Source organism: Chenopodium quinoa, unplaced genomic scaffold (assembly GCF_001683475.1).
Source record: "Chenopodium quinoa cultivar QQ74 unplaced genomic scaffold, ASM168347v1, whole genome shotgun sequence".
NCBI classification, from domain to species: domain Eukaryota; kingdom Viridiplantae; phylum Streptophyta; class Magnoliopsida; order Caryophyllales; family Amaranthaceae; genus Chenopodium; species Chenopodium quinoa.
In genome coordinates this window covers 509,248-534,450 of record NW_018745281.1, presented here as the reverse complement: position 1 = coordinate 534,450, position 25,203 = coordinate 509,248, and the positions used below count along the sequence as shown (strand labels likewise).

The 25,203-nt window shown below is 31.5% G+C and overlaps 3 protein-coding genes across 3 annotated transcripts; all 3 read right to left on the bottom strand.

Annotated features, from left to right (window-relative positions):
* Positions 1–96: 96 nt before the first annotated feature.
* Positions 97–3,202, bottom strand: LOC110711495 (10 kDa chaperonin, mitochondrial-like). Its single transcript, XM_021889896.1, has 3 exons — positions 2,971–3,202; positions 2,305–2,444; positions 97–539 (listed from the first exon to the last, which is right to left on the bottom strand). Exons 1-3 carry the CDS (start codon positions 3,073–3,075, stop codon positions 491–493), a joined length of 294 nt encoding a protein of 97 aa, XP_021745588.1. The 5' UTR covers positions 3,076–3,202; the 3' UTR covers positions 97–490.
* Positions 3,203–6,118: 2,916 nt separating this feature from the next.
* On the bottom strand, positions 6,119–7,009 carry LOC110711549 (uncharacterized mitochondrial protein AtMg00810-like). The gene is made up of 3 exons (XM_021889961.1): positions 6,901–7,009; positions 6,624–6,783; positions 6,119–6,521 (listed from the first exon to the last, which is right to left on the bottom strand). Exons 1-3 carry the CDS (start codon positions 7,007–7,009, stop codon positions 6,119–6,121), a joined length of 672 nt encoding a protein of 223 aa, XP_021745653.1.
* A 2,546-nt stretch (positions 7,010–9,555) lies between these two features.
* Positions 9,556–10,149, bottom strand: LOC110711548. The gene has a single exon (XM_021889960.1). It carries the CDS (start codon positions 10,147–10,149, stop codon positions 9,556–9,558), a length of 594 nt encoding a protein of 197 aa, XP_021745652.1.
* Between the last annotated feature and the right edge of the window lie 15,054 nt (positions 10,150–25,203).

The window sequence follows — 25,203 nt, the reverse complement described above, 5'->3', positions numbered from 1 at the left end:
AGTACAATGTTTTAGACATAAAAAAAATCCAACAAAAAATTGAGATCAGAGAAACAGTATGGCCGAAATCTCCTGTTTACTAATAAATCCAAAATATGGGGTAAAAGCACTTATTTAACCAGTATAATAACTAGTAGACATAGCACTTATAAGTTATAACTGATTCTGCAATGACAAAAAATCCGAATATGGACACCACGAGGATGATGAAGCAATACTCCGGAGAATTTGAAAAAAGTAAAAAAAAAAAAAAAAAAAAAGTTGTACTTGAAAGAAGAAACATAATATTTTGAATCCATAATACAGTTTCACATTCAAGTAAAAAACATTGGTCAGTCCGCAAAAGGATAAAATCGCATTCTATCACATTTTACCATCTTGAATATCAATTCTAAGATAGCTGCTTCATCAACAATGTGCTAAAATTTAAATTTTCCTAAGATAACAAATCATAGGGTGTACTTGATCAAGCCAGGAAATGACACTAAAATCAGTCATGCAGTGTTCCCATTATATCTTCATCTCGGTACAAGTGATACCTGCATTTCATAGAACATCATCAGAATACATTTCTGAAATTGGTGATTACTGACTAGTTAGAAGAAAATTAGGCATAACTTAGATGCATTTTGGAGTACATTATACATATTTTAGAATCAAAATCAAGATAAGTCATGTGCCACGAGATATGCAGAGTCATGAATGAGATGAGAAGTGGAACACAACACACAACAAAATATATTACTGAATGCTTCATCGTATAGGCCAGTGCCAAGTATAATATTCATGCCTTATAAACTCTGCTACATCATACCTCATTGGCAAGATCTATAGTCTTCAGGTAGAACACACCAAAGGGCAAGTTTCCTTTATTGACACAAGTTATTAGCCTACTAGAGAGACACATTACATTATCGGAGCCTCTAACTATGCAGAAATCAACTTGACCCACAACCTCGTTAAGTCCAAACTCCGGCTCCGTCTAAATGTACTTTGTATTTTAATTCAATCCTTTTGTTAATAAAAGTCAAAACTATCATTTCTTGATGCCCCAAAACAGAGTTAATGCACACAAGTGTTTCAAATCTCACCTATGTAAATGATGGCTCGATGAAAATAAAAAATGCAACAGAAAAAAAATACCACTACAATAAATAATGCTGGTTTATTTTTCTTCCAAAAAAACTTGATAGCTAACAAGAGGTAAAAGACATGAATTGCAAACAGGGGGAACAAGCCCATTAGCATGATATGCATGGTTTCTTAAGACTCTCACTCTTCAAGTTAAACCAAACAAAAATCCTGATGTAGGCATCACAACTACTTTAGCTTAGTAATTGTTTTTTTCCTCCAGCTAAGTTAGCAACCCTTTGTTACCTTTCCCCTATTTTAACAAACTCCAGACTTCTAGTCTCCTCTATTCCCATTTTTTAGGGGCATCGAAGGGTGTGTACAAAGAGAATTCCCATTAACATTTTCAATAAGCATGTTGGTCTCTAAAAATGCAACATACTCAGAGTCAGAAGTTTACATTGCTTAATATAATTCCCCACTCCAAAATAAAAAGAAAAGAAAAGGCAACAGCTTATCCATCTTCCAAGGTCATTTAACATGTAAAAAGTTAAAACACTTCTGGTCATGTTATATTCAAGTCAAGCAGAGCTTGCTGAAGCCTCAATGCTAGTTATCAACTTTTGAAACCCAATGTTCTCATTAAAAAAGAAACAAGGGCTGAAAATCAGCAAACTCGTAGTATATTGACTAGCTTAAATACTAGTAAACCCCATGTACTCTAGAAGCAGGTGCTTTACTCTTTTCCACACAAAAGCTTCATGGATACTACTTGCTTAGTTGCTTTACCATTCAAACAAATGCTATAAAACTATTTTATTTTTTTCATGTAGGACCTTTTATAAGCAAATCTGAAGATTACTTTATTCCTAGTGCAGATGGATCATAGACACACACTTGGATACAACAGGAAATACATTCCCTTCACTAACATTATTACCATCATATGGACTTCTCACATTGAATATCACATTTACCAGTTACACAAATCAGGAGCCCCCATCACACTTAGTGAAACAAGCAGCGCAAATCTACTAAAGTTACGACTTTTATCTGGATTTAGTTGTCATGTTAGTTCAATTAGCACCAGGTGTAAATGTATAGCATGATATCCGTATTAATATTAGAGTTGTTCTTAGGACCGAGGGTCAAAACAATCAATTATAGAAATTCGACAAAGAAATTAAGCATCTCAAACAAAAAAATATATATATATGGGAACAATAAACTCACTCTTTTTCACCAAGCTTCACTGTAGTTCCTCCATATTCAGGAAGGAGTACAGTATCCCCTTCTTTGACAGCCACAGGAATATGATTCCCCGTCTTGTCACGAAGGCCAGGTCCAACAGCAAGAACTTTTCCAGAATTTAGCTGAATCCGATCCAAGTAAGAAATTTCAGTAATAATCCTATAAGCTATAACTAATTCAATCAACAAAAATCAAACTCCCCAAAACAAAGCATCATAAACAAATTTTACAGCCAGCAACAGCTTGGAAATAATAATCAATTGATCTATGAAGAACAAACATACAATTAATTTGCATAATAACCCCAACATCATCTCACAATAAATCAGATGAATAGCAGAACATACTGCCATTGTAATCAGCAGATAACCTAATCAACAATATATTCAATCAGAATCATAAAACTCAATAATGTAGCATAATTTTAATAAAAAATAAGATGAACCCATTAATTTTCTTCGCATTTCTTACACATCTAAGCAGATAGATAACAAATCTACCAATTTGCAACATACCCATTACAAAATCAAGCATAAAAACACATTTTTACAACAAGTTCCCCCACAAATTAGTCATATAAAAGCAGAAAACAATAACGAAATATAAATTTGATTAAAAATAAACTAAAAATTTGAAGGAAATTGATACCTTATTGCTGGTCTCAGGGAGTAAAATTCCGGCATGAGTCTTAGCAGGAGGAACAATCTTCTCTACCAAAACTCTGTTCAACAATGGCATCAAACGCTTCGCCATTTTTCCAGAAAAATCACAAGAAAGAGGAAGGTGAAATAGACGGAAGAAAAACCCTAAATCAGTTAACTAGGGTTTATGTAAGAGAAAAGGGTTTATGAATTATCAAGCATAAATTGCAGAAATGCCCTTTAAGTCAACAAATTAGAAGGTTCTAGTCTTCTCTAATGAGGTTAGGGAAATACTAGATTGGCCCAATTGTTGTGGGTCTTGGTTTAATTCTCTTATCTTTTGGGTTTCTTCTTTTGTGTGTTATACAAAATTTATATGGGTTACTAAACATACCATCCTTAATTTATTTAACATTGTCGTGGTCGTTCTTATCATGTCTATTGTATTCCTCGAGTGTACATAAATTTGTTAAAAATAATATAAGGATATTACATGTGATTGATGCATGTGTTTGGGCGCATGAGATTCACACTCGGCACATTGCATAAGCCACAAAATCATGATGTGTGTGAAAGTATAAGTATACTTTGGTGTACAATGAGAAACTAAATGTAAATATAAATTGATGTAAACGAAGGTAAATATAGACCTTAATGACACTTAATTAACTGTTAACTAGTTGTTTAGTTGATTATGGTTCGCTAGTTGTGTTAGATGGTTTGACTTGCTTATTGTTTAGTTATTCACATGGTAAAGTGTTAGGGAAATAATTGTTAGATGATATCTACTTAATTGTATAAAATGATCAATAAGAACATTGGAACAATTAATTGCTTAGTGAATTTCTTAGAACCCTTGATAAAGAGTAGTTTATTTGACCAACTTTAGGAGTGTAATAAACTAAGATAATTATTACTAGTATTTTTTAATATTTAAAACTAAGGTTATGTTCAATTCAGCTTATATAAGTTGATAGCATGGAGCTAAAATGTGGTGGGAGAGAAAGAGAGAGAGAGAGAGAGAGATGGAGATAAAAGGTGGTGTAATTGGGGCCCATTAGCTAATAAAAAGACATAGGAAAAGAGAGATAAATCTATGGTGAGAACTGCATCATGTGAGTACCATTATAATCATCTACAGTATGTTAGTATTACTATTACACTATATAAAAGGTATTATTTGATTGAATGATGGTACCACTTTTAACTTTTTCAATATAATACGAACATGTCACGTTATGTATTTGGTAAATGATTATAAATTAAACCTGTTACTCTGTTAGCAGCTACAAACTCCTCTAGTAGTTACACTCGTGTATACAATAGATTTTGCACTAATCGATCCAACTTTTACTATAATATTGCTATAAAACCAAGTGATGATTCCTTATTACTAGCAGCTAAGTTTAACTTAAACCTAGCTAATCAAAATATCATTGAACTCTTGACTAAGAAGCACATGAGAAGATAGTCAATCAAGGTTATATATATAGAGGTTACACTTGCACAGTTACACCAAGTACTACTTCTAACGGTCCAAGGTAATAGAATTTAGAATAGTAGCTTAATTTGATTGTCAATGTCACAAGCTAACAACTCACGAATTTGGTTGTGACTTGAGATCTTGTTCCAAAATGATGACCCCATGGTTGTCACCAGTTCATAAACCCACTAAAGGTTTTAATAATTTGGTACATAATCATATATAGTATAGTGTTACAAACTATTTTAGGGCCATTTGATCTGACTACCTTATATCGGATTACATGTATTATAATTTTTCACCATTAGGAATCTCTTTAATTATTATCATTAGATTAACTTTAATGAAAGCGATTGTGTCTAATAGATTACAAAGCAACATCATTATTTTTACGTAAAAGTTTTTGTGTTTAGAATAATTAGCAATTGTCATCTCCAACAGTATTGCCCCCCTTCTTTTAGTTAGCACATTGAACAAATTCTCCTATTATGTTTGTTCTTGCAGGAATTATCACCTCTCGTCTTACTAGATACGTTTCACGTATGTATGTTTTCGTTAACAAAGTTGATAGTCGAACTTAATTTATATATGTATGTAATTGAGTTTATATCGGCGAGTATATTATAATTCTCTTTTCTAAAAACAAAATCAATGTATCAAGTATATAGTTCAAATTCAATCCATAATCGATAAATTAACAGTGTAATTACAAACCTAATTCTTCGATTTATGGCCTTTTGAGTGAACAACAAAGACATTGTAGGGCCTTAATTGTAAGGACTCAATAGCTACATATTCAAAGGGCATAGGTCCAACGTTGGACACCCAATGTGGGTAAAGGCCATACTATGCACAAAATAAAGAATGTAAGTACGTTCGTGAATAGTCGTGCAACCTGTTGTTCTAAACTCAAATGTGCTTGGACTCTTGGAGCAACTTACTAGAGGGACTACATAATATGACAACACACATCACTAGCTATAGTTTCTCTATATATATCACTGTATGTTACTCCGAGCATTCTTTTCCGTTTATGACCTTTCTTACGGGAATATAATCGCATCATGCTCTCGAATAGTAGTATGGGTACATATAGAATTACAATTTGTGTAGTCTTCAATAATAAATGGTTCAAATAAATAAAGAATAAAAATGGGACAAAAATCAAGGTTTCAATCTAATACGAAGTATGTAAATGGAAGCATAATTGTAGGGGTTAGTTATCGAAGTTTGGCATCATGTCAATTCCTAAAAATCTAGATTTGAAATGATGATTGTATGTTAGTTGAAGCAAATTTAGCCATGATTTGTCAAGCCATGATCATGGATTAACCGAAATTTTCTTTATAATTGGCATTTGTTGCAACGCATTTTATGAACTTTAGAAGAAGAAAAGAAGGAACGAGAGAAAAAAGGGAAAAAAGGGAAAATCTATTATTGAAGGTATATGTAAAATGTTACAAGTGATATGCACTGTACAAGGACACATATACACATATACATATATATATACATATACATATATATATATACATATATATATATATACATATATATATATATATATATATATATATATATATATATATATATATATTGTGTGTGTGTATAATAAGAAATAATAATGTAATAATATCTCACATTCCCCCCTCAAGTTGAGACTGGGACGAAATCAGACCAAGCTTGGAACATAATCCCTGATGCTGAGCTGAAGTAAGAGCTTTGGTAAATAAATCTGCATGTTGAGCATGACTTGGAACATATGATCATTTGAAATAAATCCCAATTCAACCTGCTCCCTTATATAATGTATGTCTCTCTTCAAATGTTTAGTCTTGTTGTGAAACACAGGATTGTGAGCCATATGTTCTGCAGACTTGTTGTCGCAATAAATAGTGATGGGCAGAGGCACCTGAAGTTGCAATAATCCTTCTACCCAAACTAACTCACTAGCAGCAAAGGGCATGCTTCTATACTCTGCTTCAGCGGAAGATTTGCTTACTGTTGCTTGCTTTTTTGTTTTCCAAGATACAAGACTATCTCCAAGAAATACAGCATAACTCAAAAATCTACTGCTGAATTGACAACCACTCTAGTCTGCATCTGAATACGCAGGAACCTCTAACTTAGAATTACATGAATAAAATATTCCCATATCTAAGGTACCTTTCAGGTACTTCAAAACATGCAGAGCAGCTCTGAGGTGTGGTACTCGTGGTTGATGCAAAAACTGACTAAGATGCTGAGTTTCATAAGAAAGATCAGGATGGGTAATTCCAAGATACAACAACCTTCCCACTAACCTCCTATAAACTTCGGGATCACTTAGCAACTCACCTGAATTAATAGACAACTTCAGACCAATAGGTAAAGGTGCATTGGTAGTATTACAATTATCCAAATTCGAATCTTTTACTATATCCCTGATATATTTCCTTTAAGACAGAAAAATACCATTTTTATTCTTGTGCACCTCTATGCCCAAAAAATAAGTCAGTTCGCCCAAGTCTTCGATGGTAAAAGCATCATCCAACTGTTGCTTGACTCGAGTAATTTGTGTCATAGTAAAACCAGTTATTAGCATGTCATCCACATAAACAAGAATAACCAGGAACTCCCCATCTTAAATCCTGGTAAACATTGAATAATCTTGAGTAGACCGACTAAAACCAATCGAGTACAGAAATTTTTTCAGCTCTTTGTTCCACTGTCTAGAAGCTTGTCTTAGGCCATATAGCGATTTTTGCAACTTACAAACTTGCCCAGATTTAGCTTTAGTGTGACCAGAAGAAGGCACCATGTAGACTTTTTCATCAAGCATACCATGCAAAAAGGCGTTATTTACATCTAACTGACATAAAGTCCAGTTATATATTGCAGCCAAAGCAATGACAATTCTCACTGTAGCAAGTTTTGCAACCGGAGAAAAGGTTTGTGTGAAATCTTTTCCTTCAATTTGTTGATAACCAATTGCTACCACCCTTCCTTTCAACCGTTCTATACTCCCATCAGTAACAATCCAAGTTTCATTCCTCTCTAAAGCATCTAACTCCTTTTGCATGGCCTCTTGCCATCTAGGATGCTTTGCAGCCTCTGCATAAGTCTTAGGCTCTGTTATATCTGAAGTAACAGCAAAAGACATGGATTCTGAGGTGGCTGATGAAGACGAGGGAAGTGAATTATGTTGCCTATGAGGCGCATAAGGAACAACATGATTTTGTAGTTTGTTGGGAATTTTTGTAATTTTAGTGGAAGTTCTGGTTTGTATAGGAATTTCAGGTTCAAAACTAGTTTGAAAATCCATGAAAGTGTCTGAAAGATTCTGCATGACAGAATTAGTGGTAGAATTTATATTTAAGGAATTTTCAGAGAAAGAGTAATTATTAGGAGAAGAGGAAGAAGAAGAAGGAGAAGAGGAAGAAGAAGAAGAAGAAGAAGAAGAAGAAGAAGAAGAAGAAGAAGAAGAAGAAGAAGAAGAAGAAGAAGAAGAAGAAGAAGAAGAAGAAGAAGAAGAAGAAGAAGAAGAAGAAGAAGAAGAAGAAGAAGAAGAAGATTAATAGGTATGGATTGTAATGTGGGTTGAGAAGAATGAATATGTATGTGTTCTGGATTATCATCACCAAAGGTGACTTGGGGAGGAATAACAGGAACATGAGAATCATTAGATGAAAAGTCTTTGAAGGGAAAAATATTTTCATGGAATACTACATCTCTAGAAATAAATGTAATATGAGATTCAAGGTCATAAACCTTATAAGCTTTCTGTCCAAAAGGATAGCCTAGAAATATACATTTCTTGGCTCTAGGGTCAAACTTATCCCTTGTTTTATCTATGTTATAGGCATAACAAAGACACCCAAACACCTTTAACTCATCATAAGCAGGCACCTTTCCATACAAAACCTCAAAAGGACTCTTCTAATCTAAAATTTTTGTAGGAAGTTTATTAATCAAGTGAGTAGCAGTTAAGATACAATCTCCCCAAAACTTCTTAGGCAAATTAGCATGTAATCTAATTGCCCGAGCCACTTCAAGCAAATGCCTATGTTTTCTTTCTACTCTACCATTTTGTTGAGGTACACCAACTACACTCCTTTGATGTATAATCCCTTTAGCCTGAAGCAACTGAGTGCATTGAGACTTTAAAAGTTCTGTCCCATTATCAGACCGTATGCACTTCACTTTTAAACCGCCACACTTTTGTCCAACAGCGAGCAACTTTTCAAAAGTAAGGTCCTGAAATTTGCAACCTCCAGTATCAAACACAACACCAACTCCACTCTGAGCAATCAATTGCCCAACAGACAACAAGTTATGCTTAAAACCCTTTACTAACATCACATTATGAAGCACAATAGACTCTGTTAAACGCATTGTGCCAATAATGTTCACATACTTAACACTACCATCAGGCAATCTAACTTTCACAGATTTATCTAAAACCAACTTATTCACAAGAATGGACTCATCAAATACCATATGATCAATACCTCCAGAATCAATAATCCAAAGATTCTTGTTCAAAACTTTAACAGAACCACAGTGAAGAGCATAAGAAGTAATACCTGCAGCATTTGCAACAAAATTAACAGAACAAGATCCTCCATCTGAGCCTTGCTTATCCTTCATCGCTTTTATTACCTCCTGACATATCGAAGCCACAACAACAGAATTGACAGAATCTCCAATATTACCCTGATTGAAAGGACTATCAGCCATACCATCTTCAACAGCAACATTAGCTACCATTCTTGAACCACCAGATTTGTTAGCCTTAACCACATTATACCAGTCAGGATAACTAATGAGTTTAAAGCACTAGTCCATAGTATGACCTTTAGCTTTACAATGGTTACACACACGATTGAATTTTTCCTTCTTCCAATCTTTCTTGATCATCGCACCAAAACCGTGATGCTGAGAAGAACTCCTTGAAAAATGTTGAGCTGCCGTAGCACTGCTCTCTGCAACATCATTACTCCCACTCACCTCCTTCTGCTTCTCAATTTGTTGTGCAATCGACTATGCTCGATTTATAGAAGGAAGAGGATCTTGTGTCAGAATATTAGTAATAGCATTATCATAACCTCCATTTAATCCAAGCAAAAACTACATCAATTTCTCTTCACTCTCAAAATCTTGAAGTTTCTTGAGAAATTCACAACTACATCCAGCCAAAGCACCACAACTACAAGTCGAAAAACAACGCAAACTCTGCATTTCATCCCATAATCTCTTCATTTTTCCATAATGAGCCAAAAATTGAGAGATTATCCTGTTTGAGATTGTTAATCTCTTTCTTAAGCTCGCTGAAATCAAAGGACCATTTGATTGACCAAATCGCTCCTTGATTTCACTCCATAACTCTGCAACACTCTCAACATACGCAAAATCATCATCAATATCAGCACTCATTGAGCTCAGCAACCAACTCATAACCATGTAATCACAACATTTCCACTTAGAAAACAAAGAATCATTCACAACAAGTTCTGGAATCGATCCATCGACGAACCCGATCTTATTCTTCTCTCCAAGTGCTCGCAACACATTCCGACGCCAACGCATATAATTGACGCCAGTAAACACAACAGGTACAAGAGAAGAATTCGGATTATCCGAATTAGAAATGAAATAAAGAGCAACATTATTTCCGCCATGAATGCCACCAATAACACCTCCATTATCATTTCCAGAAGCCATTTGATTCACCTCAATTAATCAGATCTTCAAGCAATCGATCGGAAAATCAAGAAGTAGAAACTTCGATTTCAATCGCGACCTTAAATTGCGAAGGAATTGGGGCAAGAATCAACGAAATCAATTGATCAAAACCAAAAAATCGCAATCTCGGATTGAGAATGGCTCTGATACCATATGAACTTTAGAAGAAGAAAAGAAGAAACGAGAGAAAACTGAGAAAAAGGGGAAAATCTATTATTGAAGGTATATGTAAAATGTTACAAGTGATATATAGTGTACAAGGAGTATATATGTATATATATAATAAGAAATAATAATGTAATAATATCTTACACATTTTTTAAACAAGCAATAACATAGAAATATTAATTAGTCCATGATCATTAAAAGCAATACTTGTTTTCAAAAATAGATTCGAAATCATCCAAAGCAATACTAAAAAATCTGATTACTGGGTAGTTCTTTAAGAGTACTTTCAAACTAGCACAATGTGCAAGACCCCAATTTGTTAATATAGGGTAGTTAACTATTAACTTGTTTAACTTTTTTTTTTTTTTTTTGTTAAAAGAGCCAACATCTTTTATATACACCCAAGTGCTCATATAGATGCTTATATGAGCAAAAAATATTAAATGAACAGAAAATACCATTGGATGCACCTTACACTTGGGTGTATATAATTTTTTTTATTAGAGAGTCATAAGGACGGGTGATGAAAATCGATCCTAGCTAAGATCCCTTGGAATTGGGAGGGAAGCTCTAACCATTTGACGGGTAGTATTGCTTGCTTATCGGGTAAGATTTTTTTTAGCGTGACCAAATGGTGAAGTAAATGATAAAATTTAGCCGAGGAACAAGCTGTAAAGCCAGACATTCTATGTTAATGTAGAATAATGTTATGGCCTTTATTATTGGCAGGGTATTATGGCCTTTTATTCCTATGATATCATAGTTTCAACTTGTTCTTATTCATCTCAGCTTGAGTGGTACAAAAACCATTGGTCTTACAAACCATGATTAATCATCTTATCCTTAACACATAACTTGTCTTCCAGGGTAGAATATTGACTAAGAAAATGACAAATATTTATTTGCTTGTTAAATAATAATATCTCCATCTCTTTTGTTGTTCCCGCTTAAATAGAATAACGGTTGTCACACGAAAAAAGTTTTGTATGACAATAAACATACCACATAATTCAAAGTAAAAGAAGCTAATCCTATATTTAAGAGTCATACATGTGAAGAAGAGTAGCATGATTACCAATTAATGAGGTCAGCCATAGACAACCTAGCTCATTTTAATGAGATATTTCATACTTTCAAGTAGTATTAATAGTAGTTGATTTTCTAATGATGTTGAGCCCCATAACTTTGACCGATAAATATGAAAATAAAAAGTGAAGAATTTTTTGCAACAAAAAATGTTACAATTAAAGAGGGTCGTTCTTTGAAAAAGATAATATCATTGGAAAAAAAATGGAAGATTAGGAGGGTCCAAAAAGGTTATTGCTTGCAGGGCTAAACTATATAATTCTTCAACCCTAATGATGTAGTATGTACTCATTACGACAGTTCCCATCTATATAGATTTGATTTCTTTTGGTTTTATGTCGCAACTTATCAGAATTGTTGCCACTCAAACTTCAACATTATTTTTCTTTGGTTAACTTATTAAATAAACCTACAATTTTTTTAAAAAAAATATATACTACCTCCGTTTCTGAAAGTTTGACTCACTTATTATTCATGTGGTAAAAATAAAATAACTTTGATCTCATTTTATGAGCTATACAATATAAATAAATTAGCATGTGAGATCATATTAGATTCTCCTTATTATAAATAATCCAAATATCAACTTTTTACAAATTTCACTTATATACAACCAGAGTTATTCATGGTCAAAGATGTTCATTGAAAACCGCGCAATTGCAAAGTGAGTCGAATTTTTAGGAACGGAGGGAGTATGTAATATACTTTCCCTATGTCATGGTTATTGCAACTGTTTAACTGACATATTTGTTGATGATCAAATTCGACTGCAAATCATATGCAATACTCCATAATGTATGTATTGGTTAATTGATATGATGAGTATCTGTATACATCAAATTACACAATAATATTTAATTTTTATATATTATATGTGAGTCATACAATTGCAAGCTAAGTATTTAATCGAGGGAGTATTAGTAACTTCTCCTTATTAGAGACCGCACCAAACATTTCGTGCATTAAGTATAGATGATATGCAGTATTTGATCATGATATGTATTATTTGATAGAGGAAATGTACAACTTGTTGGAGGATATGTGTTATTTAATAAAGGATACGTACAGTTTTGTTGTAGAATTGTATTGTTTGTTATAGGAATGTAGTATGTGATAGAGGATATGTACAATTTATTTTTGGTAGAGGATACTACAGTTTGTTAGAGGATATCATCATATAGCCAATAGAGAATATCGTCTAGCCTATAGATGATATCATAGACACAATTATAAATGATATCATATAGCCAATAGAGGATATCGTCCAGCCTGCTATAGATGATATCATAGATACAATTATAAATGATATCATATAGCCAATAGAGGATATTATCCAGCCAATAAAGGATATCATAGACACAATTATAAATGATATCATATAGCCAATAGAGGATATCATCCAGCCAATAAAGGATATCATAGACACAATTATAAATGATATCATATGGCCAATAGAGGATATCATCAAGCCAATAGAGGATATCATAAACACAATTATAATTGGCATCATGTAGCCAATAGAGGATATCATCCAGTCTATAGATAATATCATATACACAATAGATGATATCATCCAACTTATAGCAGATATCATAAAAACAATAGAGGATATCATCAAACAATAGAGGATATCATCCAACTCATTGAAGATACTCATATCATAAAAACATAGAGGATATAAAAAAAACAATAGAGGAGATATCATCCATCGTATAGATAATATTGTAGATACAATACATGATATCATCCAGTCTTTAGATGATATCATCTAGATAATGAATGAATAAAATTATACATATTTTATATTTAGTAATCTTTATTTTTAAAATAAACAAATACAATAATTGTCTTCCTACCATTGAAGGTCAACAATGGCAGAACCACCATTGAAGGTCTCATACTAAGCTTATGGGTATAAGCTAACATGCTCATTTCTCAACCAAAATACATGAATTTGTTATCAAAACGCTCACAATTCAACATACAATCACATAGGACAATCAATTTCAACAATTATACATCACACAAGAAAGCCCCAAATTGATTTTTTTTGGGCATTTTTCGAAATATCCAAGAATTTCAAGCAATTATCAAGCCAATTCAAACATAAATCATAGACAAATATAATCAACAATCAATGAGTTTCTCGCCGTCGACGATACCACCGCCAATAACTACGCTGTCGATGGGAGTGATCATTGGTATAAAGCAAAAACCCGCTGGATTGACGAAATATTTGGTCAGTCCGGACTGACGCAATAATTTGTGTTTATATTATGCTTATTTACCAAAAATTAGATCAAGTAATTGTGATGAGAAATGTTTGTTTTCTTTTGTGTTGTTATTAGGTACCAAATTTAAATTAATACTCCATGTATCCCTCAATAATAGTATATTTCTTTTTGAATAGCTTGAAATAAGACAGCTCAGTCGTAAATTTAGTAAAAACATATGGATAAAAACAGATTATAAATTCTCTCATGATATGTACTATTAATGATACTCCGTATTGATCTTTTATCAAGAATTACAGAGATAATTAAAGACTAAAGTTTTGTATGGTGGAAATGTAGATCGGTATAAAAAGTCAAATGAAAAGCCACAAAGGAAAGTTACACGTGTGAGATTTGATCTTAAGTCTAAGCTAGATACCGCATGCCAAACCAAAACATTATTACCAATTAATCTAACTAATTAACATCAACACCATCCCTGATACATTAGACTCTTAGTCGTATTAGTTGAGCCATTAGACTCTTCTCCACTAATTCAGCGTGTTAATGATTTTAATGTTTTTGTTAGTACATGTCACCAACCATATACATGCATGGAATATTATTCTTTTGATTTCAACTCACACTTCATTATCCCCAATGGTTGAAAATAGAAGCATCTTTGTCAGAACCACTTCCTATGTTTTTGGAAGAGTTAATGAAAGACAAATTCATAAATTTACTAAGTTTAAAACTTATAGATTATGCAAATAATCTAATTATGTAAATAATATTTTTGTATATTATTTTGTGTATATCTTTAATTAGTTTAACCTAGAATACTCATGTATATATATATGAACGTATAATCAATGAGAAAGGCACGGTAAACATTTCTCATATTCTGATCTCTCAAAAATATCTAAAAAAGATTTATATGATCATGGATTACTAAGTACCCAATTATTCCCATGGGTGAAGTATGTAAATGCTTCATCCTAAGTTATATGATCTATGTACAAAATTTTCTAGCTAGTCTGAGTTCGAAATTTATAATGTAGTTGTGTAATACTCAAATCACTTATAAATTTGAATTGTGTATTACTTTGATCAACTACGGAGCGCATAGTAGTAAACTTTATAATATTATATTACGGAGTAACACTTAAATAAAGAAAATACCATCTATTCAAACAAGCTAAGTGTGAGGCTGGGCATTTAACCTAATAATAATTAAAACCATGATCCTTATATATATTAATGTCATAATATCAAGTTCCTTAATAATTGTGTACTCATGTATTAGGCGATTTCTATGTTTTATGAACCCTATGGTAAAGATAAGAGACCATCTTCCCATCTATAACTCAATTAAATTAGCACTTAATTACTCGTTCCAACTGTCTCATTTAATGGGAGTTCCTTGACTTTGATCTTTGGAGGTGTCTTCTTGTCTTGTAGTAAGATTATTTATATGGATCGGAGTTAGCTAAGCATCATACTCTATTATATATTTAATTCTTCAGTTTCTCAATAGTTGCAATTATTTGACTTTTATATTATTCATCGGTGCATATATAATTTGACAGTCAATATACTTATTTAATTATGTACAGCTGAAATATACCTATCAACAATTAAATTAGTGATGTGTTTTTACATATTAGTAATAAACTGTAGCCAAATTTGATATATATAATTAAATAACAAATAAAGTAAAAAATGGAGGAATTACTAGCTAGTGTAGTACTCTAATCAAGTAATTAGTCATACTTAAAATGACATGATCGACCATTGCTTAAATTGTTTTAGCTAGTCAGTCTATTAAATGACATGGTCGTCCTTAAATGTGGGCTAACACATACAACCCATAACAGGGGCGGATGTAGCTAACATACCCCTCAAATCATGTTAATTTTTTATTTTTTGACGAGTTCGACTTAACAAAATATAGCATATATAGATAAGGGAATAGAAGGATAGTGGATAGCTGTTAAAATCTAAAAAGTGTATTGAAGCAAATAGTATACGAAATATTATCTCCTCTAACTCTCTCTACTCATGTTCTCATCAAAGATTTTTAATTAACTGCTCCATACAAACTGCAATATGCAATTTATCAATCACCTGTACTTCTGTAGGTTTATTTATTACTCCCTCCGTTTCAAAATTAAGCGCTTGTTTCTATGATCATAGTCAAATATAAATAACTTTTACTACATATTTAATTCTCATTAATATATACAAAAAAATATAAAAAAATACGAGTAGTAATTTAAGATATCGTTGGATTTGTTTCAATAATGTGCTGTTTAGACGAAGTACTATTTAGTATTAGACTCATCTCATGATGTTATCTAAATTCCTTTATGTAATTGTCCATAACCTGATTTTAAAACTTGGATACGCCACTGAACCCATTGTATGTGCTGAATTGATTGTAATTTTTCAGCCACCTAACCTGACCCAATCCATGATCAATTCTCTTGGAGGATAAGTTATTTCTTGACTCAATGAGGCATTCTTTGAGGTAAAAAGGAGGAAGTGGGTAGAAAAAAAGTAGTTTTCGTCCAAAACATTAGGGCTATTGATCTCCATACAAGTTGCACCACTACTAAAAAAAGGGCATTACTCACTTCAACTTTGTTTATATAGGAGGAGGTGGATCGATGGACTTTCCTATATATTTCCATTCTATTTACTACTGTTTATATGCATACATACTATACTATAAGGTGGTCCTAAATAAAAAGGGAATATGCTTCTTTAAGACCACTATTTTGTAGAGATTTCCTGAGTTCATTATCCACAACCAATTTTGTACCTACATTGACTGGATGCTGCTGAACCTTAATGAATCGCTTCCTTCATTTTATTATAGTTGACATGTTTTGACTTTCGTTACTATTTATATAACCTATTTTGAATTCATTTTGTTATTTATTTCTAAGAAATAAATTATTTCAAGTCATACATTGATAACAAATGCGCCTAGAGAAATGGGTCAACTGATCTGAAACTAAGGAAATATTTATTATTATATGCTCAATTACATACTCCCTATGTTCCTCGTTAATTAACAAGTTAGCTGATAATGTATGAACATAGTTTATTAAAATTTTAAACAACATGGCTTTAGAGATGGAAAAGGCTAAGGTTAATTAAATGATTAGAACTCTCAAAAGATTATAAGAAAATTTAAATGATTAGATTATACATAATGAGATATTTATGAAATGTAATTCGAGTCTTCGATGTGAAGTAATAAATGACTCAATATGTCAATATTTCAAACGACATATTATTACAAATGAAAAAAGGTTAACAAAAGGTTAGATCGATCTCTTGAATAATTATTATTATTAAAAAATTAATGATCATATAATATAATATGTAATGAGATTAAATTATGAAATGTAATTCATGACTAGCTTTAAAGTGAGAATGAAAGTAATAAGTGGGTCAAAATGTTCGTATCACATCGATCTTAAGACTTGCAAAACAGTGAAAAAAATAAAATTTTCATATTCATATATATTTCCTTTTAAAGGCATTAAGAAAAAGTAAACAAAAACACCATCATTTCTCTTAAGAAAAATCACCGCCCCATGGTGCAAAATCTTACTAAATTCCACTTCTTTTACGTCCCCACCAATTCTTAAGTATTTTAGCAATTTCACTAATTTTCTTTTGGAAATTTTGCAATTATAACTACTTTTTTGTAAGAAATCTTCATATTCAAGATCAATGTGAAATAAATTCTATGATATCATTCGATCTTTATATTATAACCCATTACGTGTACATAAATAATTATGATTAATTATGTGTATTGCCACAACAATTTCTTAGACGTAGTTTTTGGAATTAGTACATACGTGTGGTGATTATTGGATTGAATTTCATACACACCAATCGCACCAAAAAATAATCATGTATATAGTCAAAAAAGGATATATTCATGATCAAGTGCACATCATAGTTCATGATAAAGAGGTCGTTTTTATGCTAATTAAAGGGAAAAGAAGTGATATATAGTAAATATAAACAACTTTAACGTAACTAAACATTAATAATATTAATCAACACGTGATGACTTTATCACGCATTACTAATAGCCCAGGCCATAACTTTATGTATAAGAAATGCGTGTTAGCCGTGTTATATATATATAACCATTTTATAACAAAAAGATTTATGATAGAGTATGCATTCATAAGGAGATAATGTTTTGACTAATCAAATTTAGTCGACTTTTAGCCAAATAGTGTCATTTTTTGTTTCAAGTTGTAACAATTTTAACTGTTAAAGAATTAAAGTAATTGCTTTAACTACTAAATGACAGATGAGATACCAAAGTCAAAAGTTCATGCTATAATAAGATGTCTGGCAGTGAGTCATTCTATATTATTTTTGGTTTAATGCAATGAAAGAGCGAAGACAGAATTATATTCCCACCCTTCTAAAAATAAATTCACACTGTTTGTAAGGTAAAGCATTGAATTTTATTTGCAGTATTAAAAGAAAGGGAGCATTAAATTTCCTGAAAATATTTTTTTTTAAAAAAAAATAGTGAAAGAAAGACAATAATTTTAAGACAAAGATATTAGTGAAGCAGTTGTATGTAGTAATATATACTTCGTAATGAATTCTTTTAGACATTCACATAAAACAATTCATTTTCTTCTTTTTATCACCCTTATTATTAAACCTGATTTTTTGCAACTTTTTGAGGAAATAAAGGTTAAGCTCCTTTTGGATTATCCACTATTAAGCATGATTATTATTGTTAATTATTGGTACTGAATAAAACAACATTCCCTTAGACTTTAAGCCACGTTAGCCACCCAGGCACCCAAGCCTAGTTAGCTCCAAAAGAGCACCATTGCCCATCAAAGAAATGTTATTATTATTTTTTTTTAACCACTAATTCAGTCACTTAATAAAGATAACTTTTTTTTTTTTTTTTTTTTTTGACATCTGTTATTTTTTTACCAAGTATCGAGATAACATCTGTTATTTTTTACTAAGTATGTAGATAATAAGTTACTAAAAGTCAAACTGATTCATTAACCTTAGAGTCGGTCATTCTCATAAGAGATACAAATATTTATTATGCTATTAGTTTTAGAGTATGGATACATGATCACTTAGAACTTTGACGTACTTCTCAACTTTATCAAGAGATTGATAATCTCCCAACAAATGTAGATCCCGAAGAGGAAAACAAACTGTAAATGTAAGATGGGTTGAAAAGTTCCTTGACGTTTTGGGCAGGATAACCATAGCCCAAATTTAATTTGTGTAGAATTTTATTCCTCTAAACCTACCCTAATTCGAGTAAATTCAATCTATGATTGATCAAATCTTTTATTACTTTGAATATTTGGGACGTTGGGATGCATACATTGTTTAACAAAACTTTGAGTGACATCATGTAATACATTTGTTTAATGTGAAAAAATTTCTTTTTGATTTTTTATGTGGTTGAAATTTTTTTTCCCAAAAATAAGTGGGCCATGGAAGAGTAGAGGAAAATAGTTTTTAATTAGTGGTCTCATGCTATAATTAGTAATGTGTCAGTTAATTTGAGACGAACGAAAATGATAAATGTATAAGTTATTATGGGATGGAGGGAGTATCATCTACTCCGTATCATGTGTCGGTATAAAATATCAAAGCTAAAACATGTCATTTTCAAACAACAATGAAAGCCAATTAGTACAATTACCTCAATGTAAATGCATTATATCAAAAGATACTTATGTTAAAACCAAGAATAAGTCATGATTATAATAATCTTAATTATAGTACATAGATTTTACAAAAAAGAAAGAAGATGTTGACCAACTAACCCCTAAGTCATAAACCCCAAAAAGCAATGAAAAACCCCTCTTAAATGAATAAAAATGATTGACCTCACATGAACCAAGTTTTCAACAATTGAACCACCACTTAAAAACTTTTTTTTAGCCCACCACCAACAACAACAAAAAAATAGCTCCTCCCCCTTTCCAAATGTTATAATTATAATACTCCACTCCACCACCCAAAGTTAAAAATAACTTTCAACTCTCACTCAAAGTACTACCATTTTCTCTCTCCTCCCTTTTCAAAAAAAAAAATAAAAAATAAAAAATCAGAATTCAGAACCAAAAGAAGTTTCCAACAACAGCCTTCATTTAAAAATTGTAAGCTGCACCAAAACCTATGTATTTTCAATTTTAACTCTTTCTCCTCCAATTGACTCCTTACAATCTTTTCTTCTTCTACTAAAGGTTCCCAAAACCCCAAAACTTTTTTCCCCTAACATTAATGTAAACCAACCCCAAATCAAACCAAACCAAACCAAACCGCAAAAATACGATTTTTCTATTATTATTTTTTCTTTTACAACACAGCAAATCAAACCCCCGTTTCCGAGTTTCGGAATCGGGAGACCCCTTTATGAGAGTTTCCGTGCGCAGTACATACATAAAATCGCACTCGCACTCGCACACTTATGTTTAAAAATCTAAGGGAGAAAATCCGAGAGATTAAATCAACAAAGTATGGGAGGTCATCGCAGTAGAATGAGAAAACAACAACTAGCATGTTTATCGTTGTTATTACTCGTAATCTTAATCTTCAAAACTCCTACATTTGCTTTCGGGTATGGTAGATTCAACAAATTCAAATCCGGGCCTTCGTCGTCTTCTTCTGACGTCATCGATTTTCATGGAAAACAACAGCAACGTCATCACCAGAAAAATAAAGCTGAAAAAAGTATTAATAAAAATGGTGGTGATGATATTTTTGGAGCTGATAAGAGAAAAGTTCATACAGGTCCAAACCCACTTCATAATAGATAAGTTTAGTTTTTTATTTTTATTTTTATTTTTATTTTTATAATTAGTAGAAAAAAGAAGGGAAAAAAACTATGATCTTTTGAAACTAAATTTGCAGATTATGTTAATTAGGAGTGTATATGAAAATTTTGATCTTATTTTTATAATTTGTTGAGAAGTTTGCTTTTTTTTTTTTGGAATTTTATATACTGTAGTAATTATTTGTTGTTTAAAAATTTGAGGTATGGATGAAACTATATTTTTCAAAGAATAATTGTGATCATTAATATGCTATTAATGACATTAATAATGGGTTGTTGGTGTAATGAATATTTTGTCTTTTCTTTTTTTCTTTTTTTTTCCCCAGGTTGGTTGTTGTGAGTGTGAGTGGAAGTATAATCTTTTCTAGCTGAACATAGCTACTAATGTTGAAAATTAAAGGATGATTATTAAAAAAAAAAAAAAAATTTACTCAGTATCATTTTTCAATCTCTTTTGATTATTGTGTTCTCATTGTTTTATGCATGCATACTTAAATAGTTTGTTAATTAGGATTTAAAGTTTTGTTAATGAAAGGTCATTACAACATTATGCATATCAAATACGCTTTATACGATAACAATACACCAATCGATGCGTGATTTTTTATGCTATCTTGACATCCTCTCAAAACAAAACTAGCGATAGTACACGACTATATTTGTTAATTATATTGACGTATAACCTATGTATTAACAAATGTTATTTTTGTGATGTTCTCGAATTCGTGAAAACTTAATTCATAAATTAACTGTGGAATCTGTAATGTAAACTGTGCTTCTTCTTCTCATTAATTGTGGAATCAATTAATTGTCAGAAACTACAGGATAGATGTCTCCTCACATAAATTTAGATGAAAGGAAGAAAAACTTTAAAATGGAGGTGTATTTCAAAAGTAATAATGATTCAAAAACAGGAAATTAAAATAAAAGGTTGATGATATCATGAAATAAAGTTATGTAACAGTAATAATATAATTATTACAGATAAAACATTGATGTAAAACAATTAGCATATAATCTGATATTATTCCAACATCTTAAGCAGAGAAGATATTATTAAAGAACCGAAAAAGTAATAAAGGAAATAAACTTTTGAAAAACTGAATCCAAAAGCAGGATCCAAGTATTATAAGTGGAAACAAAAAATATTTGCCATGAAACTTTAGCTACACGGCATATCAATTGGTAGATGCTTCGTCTTTTGGCCATATTTTCATTCTTGTACATCGACTTGTTTAATTTACTACGGAGTATAATTGTTCGTGTTTGTTTGATTTTCATAAAATATGCAGGACGTGGAACTTAATGTCAAACAATCGATTGAATACTGTAAAGTCTTTTACTCGTCAATCGTAAGTACACACGTATAATTTTTTTTACCAATTAAAATATACGAGCAAAGTTTGTAGAGTCTTTTTAAAAATGGAGAGAGTATTTATGTTCGTAAGGACTTCTTAATTTTGGATTTCCTAATCTATAGGGCAAAAAACAACTTTGGTCATGATCACTAGGACCACTATTCTAAATGAATGCCGTTTGCTTTTATTACTCCAACAACCCACCGATAATAGGATATAGGGAGGTCTACGTATAAATGTATAAGAATGTAGGTTTACGCCCATACTTTTAAGGAATGTATGGCTTTAATGTTGAAATTTATCACGTGATTAATTAAATCAATTATTCTAATTATCAAAAAGAACAAATAATAATTAAAAACAAGTCAAAAGGCAAGTTCATGATTCTACTAAAATTTATGCACTTTTAACCAATGTATTCTCTCTTTAAAAAAAAAAATTAAAATTAGTCAATTAATATTTCTTAACATTAATTGATGAAAAGGAAAAAGTAGTTTTGTTTTGCCAATTATGTCAATTGAGCTTTGTAGAGTAAAGATTGTTTAACAGCTTTGATTCTGGCTAACACTATCTCAAAAATTAATTGGCATTATAAATGTTTCCGTGTTGTTGCATGGAATATATATATCAAACTCATAAAGAAAAACAATGATGAAAGTCATTTGTATTATAAAAAATTAAAAAAAATAATAATAAAAGAAACAAAAGAATTGATAATATTTGAGGATTAAAGGTTTGAAGGGTTGAGCAAGTAAGAAAATTTTCTCCTCTATATATTACTCCGTACAGCATTTATTATTGTTTTATGTCGTTTTAAATACGACTAATCCTTTATTAACATCTAGTCTGGTGAGACCAGCCTCATTCTATATATGGGTGAAATATAAAATGCTTAGTAAATCAGTTGCAAATAATAAAAGTACATTATAAGTTACCTTAATACCTTTCAACAACATGACACTCTCAACAACATAACATGTCACCTCAAATTGGTCACACTAAAATATTGTGGTAGAAACCATTCTTATATCACTAGTAGTAAAAAACAAAATAGGCACTGGTTCAAAATGGCTTAAAGGCACCGGTGCCTAACTGTTTGATTGGTGCCTTTTGTGACACTTTAGAGACGGAGGGAGTACTTCATAAGTTTTAGCGATCTTATAAAGTCGGGTTGTTATATAAATCTCAAACTTCAGCTTATAATATCCATGTGCGTGTTTCTAGCCTAAATTTCTTTGACAGAATATTGAGGATGCTGTTGTCATATGATTCCACAAGAGCAGGCAACTAGGTAGACAAATCCAAAAACTTCCAACCATTCCAAACTCATGATATTCTTGAGCAACACCTTTCTTGTAAACTTATATAGAAGCAGAAACCAGGAAATATTGAAGCATATGACATCAACAAACTTACAGAAAACTGAAATTTTATATCAAAATAGGAGGCAAATAACCTATATATCTCCAAAAAATAAGTTTACATCTGACAAAATGAAAATATTTTTTTATACAAAGGGTCCACAACCTTCGAATAAGAGCCAGCTCTTAGAAGTCACCTATCAGAAACCAGTGATAGCAACTTATAGTATGGTATGGATGTCTAGGAGTTATGTTTATTGTTTGGTAGAAATAGAAACTTGCAGGACAATCGTGTGCTCTAGTGTTACTATCATTCGTTAGAAGTCTTATTGTGCGTGCTAGGAGTGACAGACCCGTCACGGCGAGTAGATTAATTCGTCGACCTTTAAGGTTATGCGCTAGTCTTACTATCACACTATATAAGTCTTATCGTACGTGTGAGGACACTGAGGAGTGATAGACCCAACACAGTGATGAGTTGATTAATTCGTCGACCTTTAAGGTTAAAATGTACATGTTGTATGCTTTGATTGGCATAATTGCATTGATAAGCATATTAAATCACTCGACAATATGTCACATTGTAGTAAACATTAGTAGCTTATGACGTGGTTAAAATTACAATAATGTAGATCCAATAGGGAGTTCAAACATGGTTGATGAATCCATTACAATAACAACACAAGCGAAGTCCTATTCTCAAATTAGCTGAAAGTTAATACGTAATTCAGCAAAGTTTTAGAGTAGACCCCAAAAGCTAAACAAAAATTAAATATCGTCAAACTCGTAAAGAGGATTACCAACATTAACAATTCAATCAAGGGAACATAAATGGATATACTATTAGTCTATTACTAGTATGTAGGGCATGTGGAAAAGTTGCAGTTGGGGGTAAAAATCCAGAGGCCATGCAAAAAAATCCAAAGAAAATAAAAGTGCCCTAGTCCCTAAGCAATTCAAAGAAGAAGTAATAAGTCAGGGCCATACTCTGTATCTACCACAAATCAGAGAAAAAGCCATATATAGTGTTACATCATAACACATACAATTTTCATTTAAAGCTTGCAGAACCCTATTTAATTCTTTACATTTATTTCTCAATCAAGGGAGCAAATGTTCTGTTCACAGATGCTCATTAAAGAAACTATCTCCAATGAGGCCTAATTTTTACATTAAACATAATTATCAGCATCTTTATTAGGAAAGGGATCGGAGGAAGGGGAAAAAAAAAATCACACCGATTCTACGTGCGTGGACAATGGTTTGAGAAATATGTTTTATTCCGATGCAAAAATGTAAATAATTTATGCGACAATTATATTCGTTAACAGTTTCTTGTTATGATTCACATCATTTAAATTTTAGCGTAATTGCTTAAGTTCCTTGCAATACTACAATTCATGTCCATTGAATTTTAGCATATTCTTATACCAAGTGCATATATGCATTGTCTAAGTCAAGAATAACCTAACCCAATTGACCTAATTTCAATATCTATCAATGTAAATTTTTACAAAATGCTGGTAATACGTGTATATAATTAGAAAACAAAAAATGACAAATGCAATTTTAAGGCTACACATAAAAAGATAGCAAAAAAAAAAACCTACCAAATATTAAACAATAATAAAATTGATCAACTCATGATTTAATAACGGAGTATAAAATACTCTAACATACTACTATACTAGTATATCATTTAAAGAAATGTACCGTATTTAATGTTTACTTAGTGGCGTATCATATACAGAGTACGCCAGTACGGAGTATATCATAACCGTCAAAAAGAAAACTCGTTAGAAAATGTAATTATAGAACCTTAAACATAAATTTAAAAACAAAAAAAAAAAAAACATGTTTGTTAACTTCATGTAACCAAATTCAATGACTCATATCATAATTCATAATAAAGGAGAATGTTCACACCAAAAAAAAATTAAAAAAAAATATATATAATAATAATAATAATAATAATAATA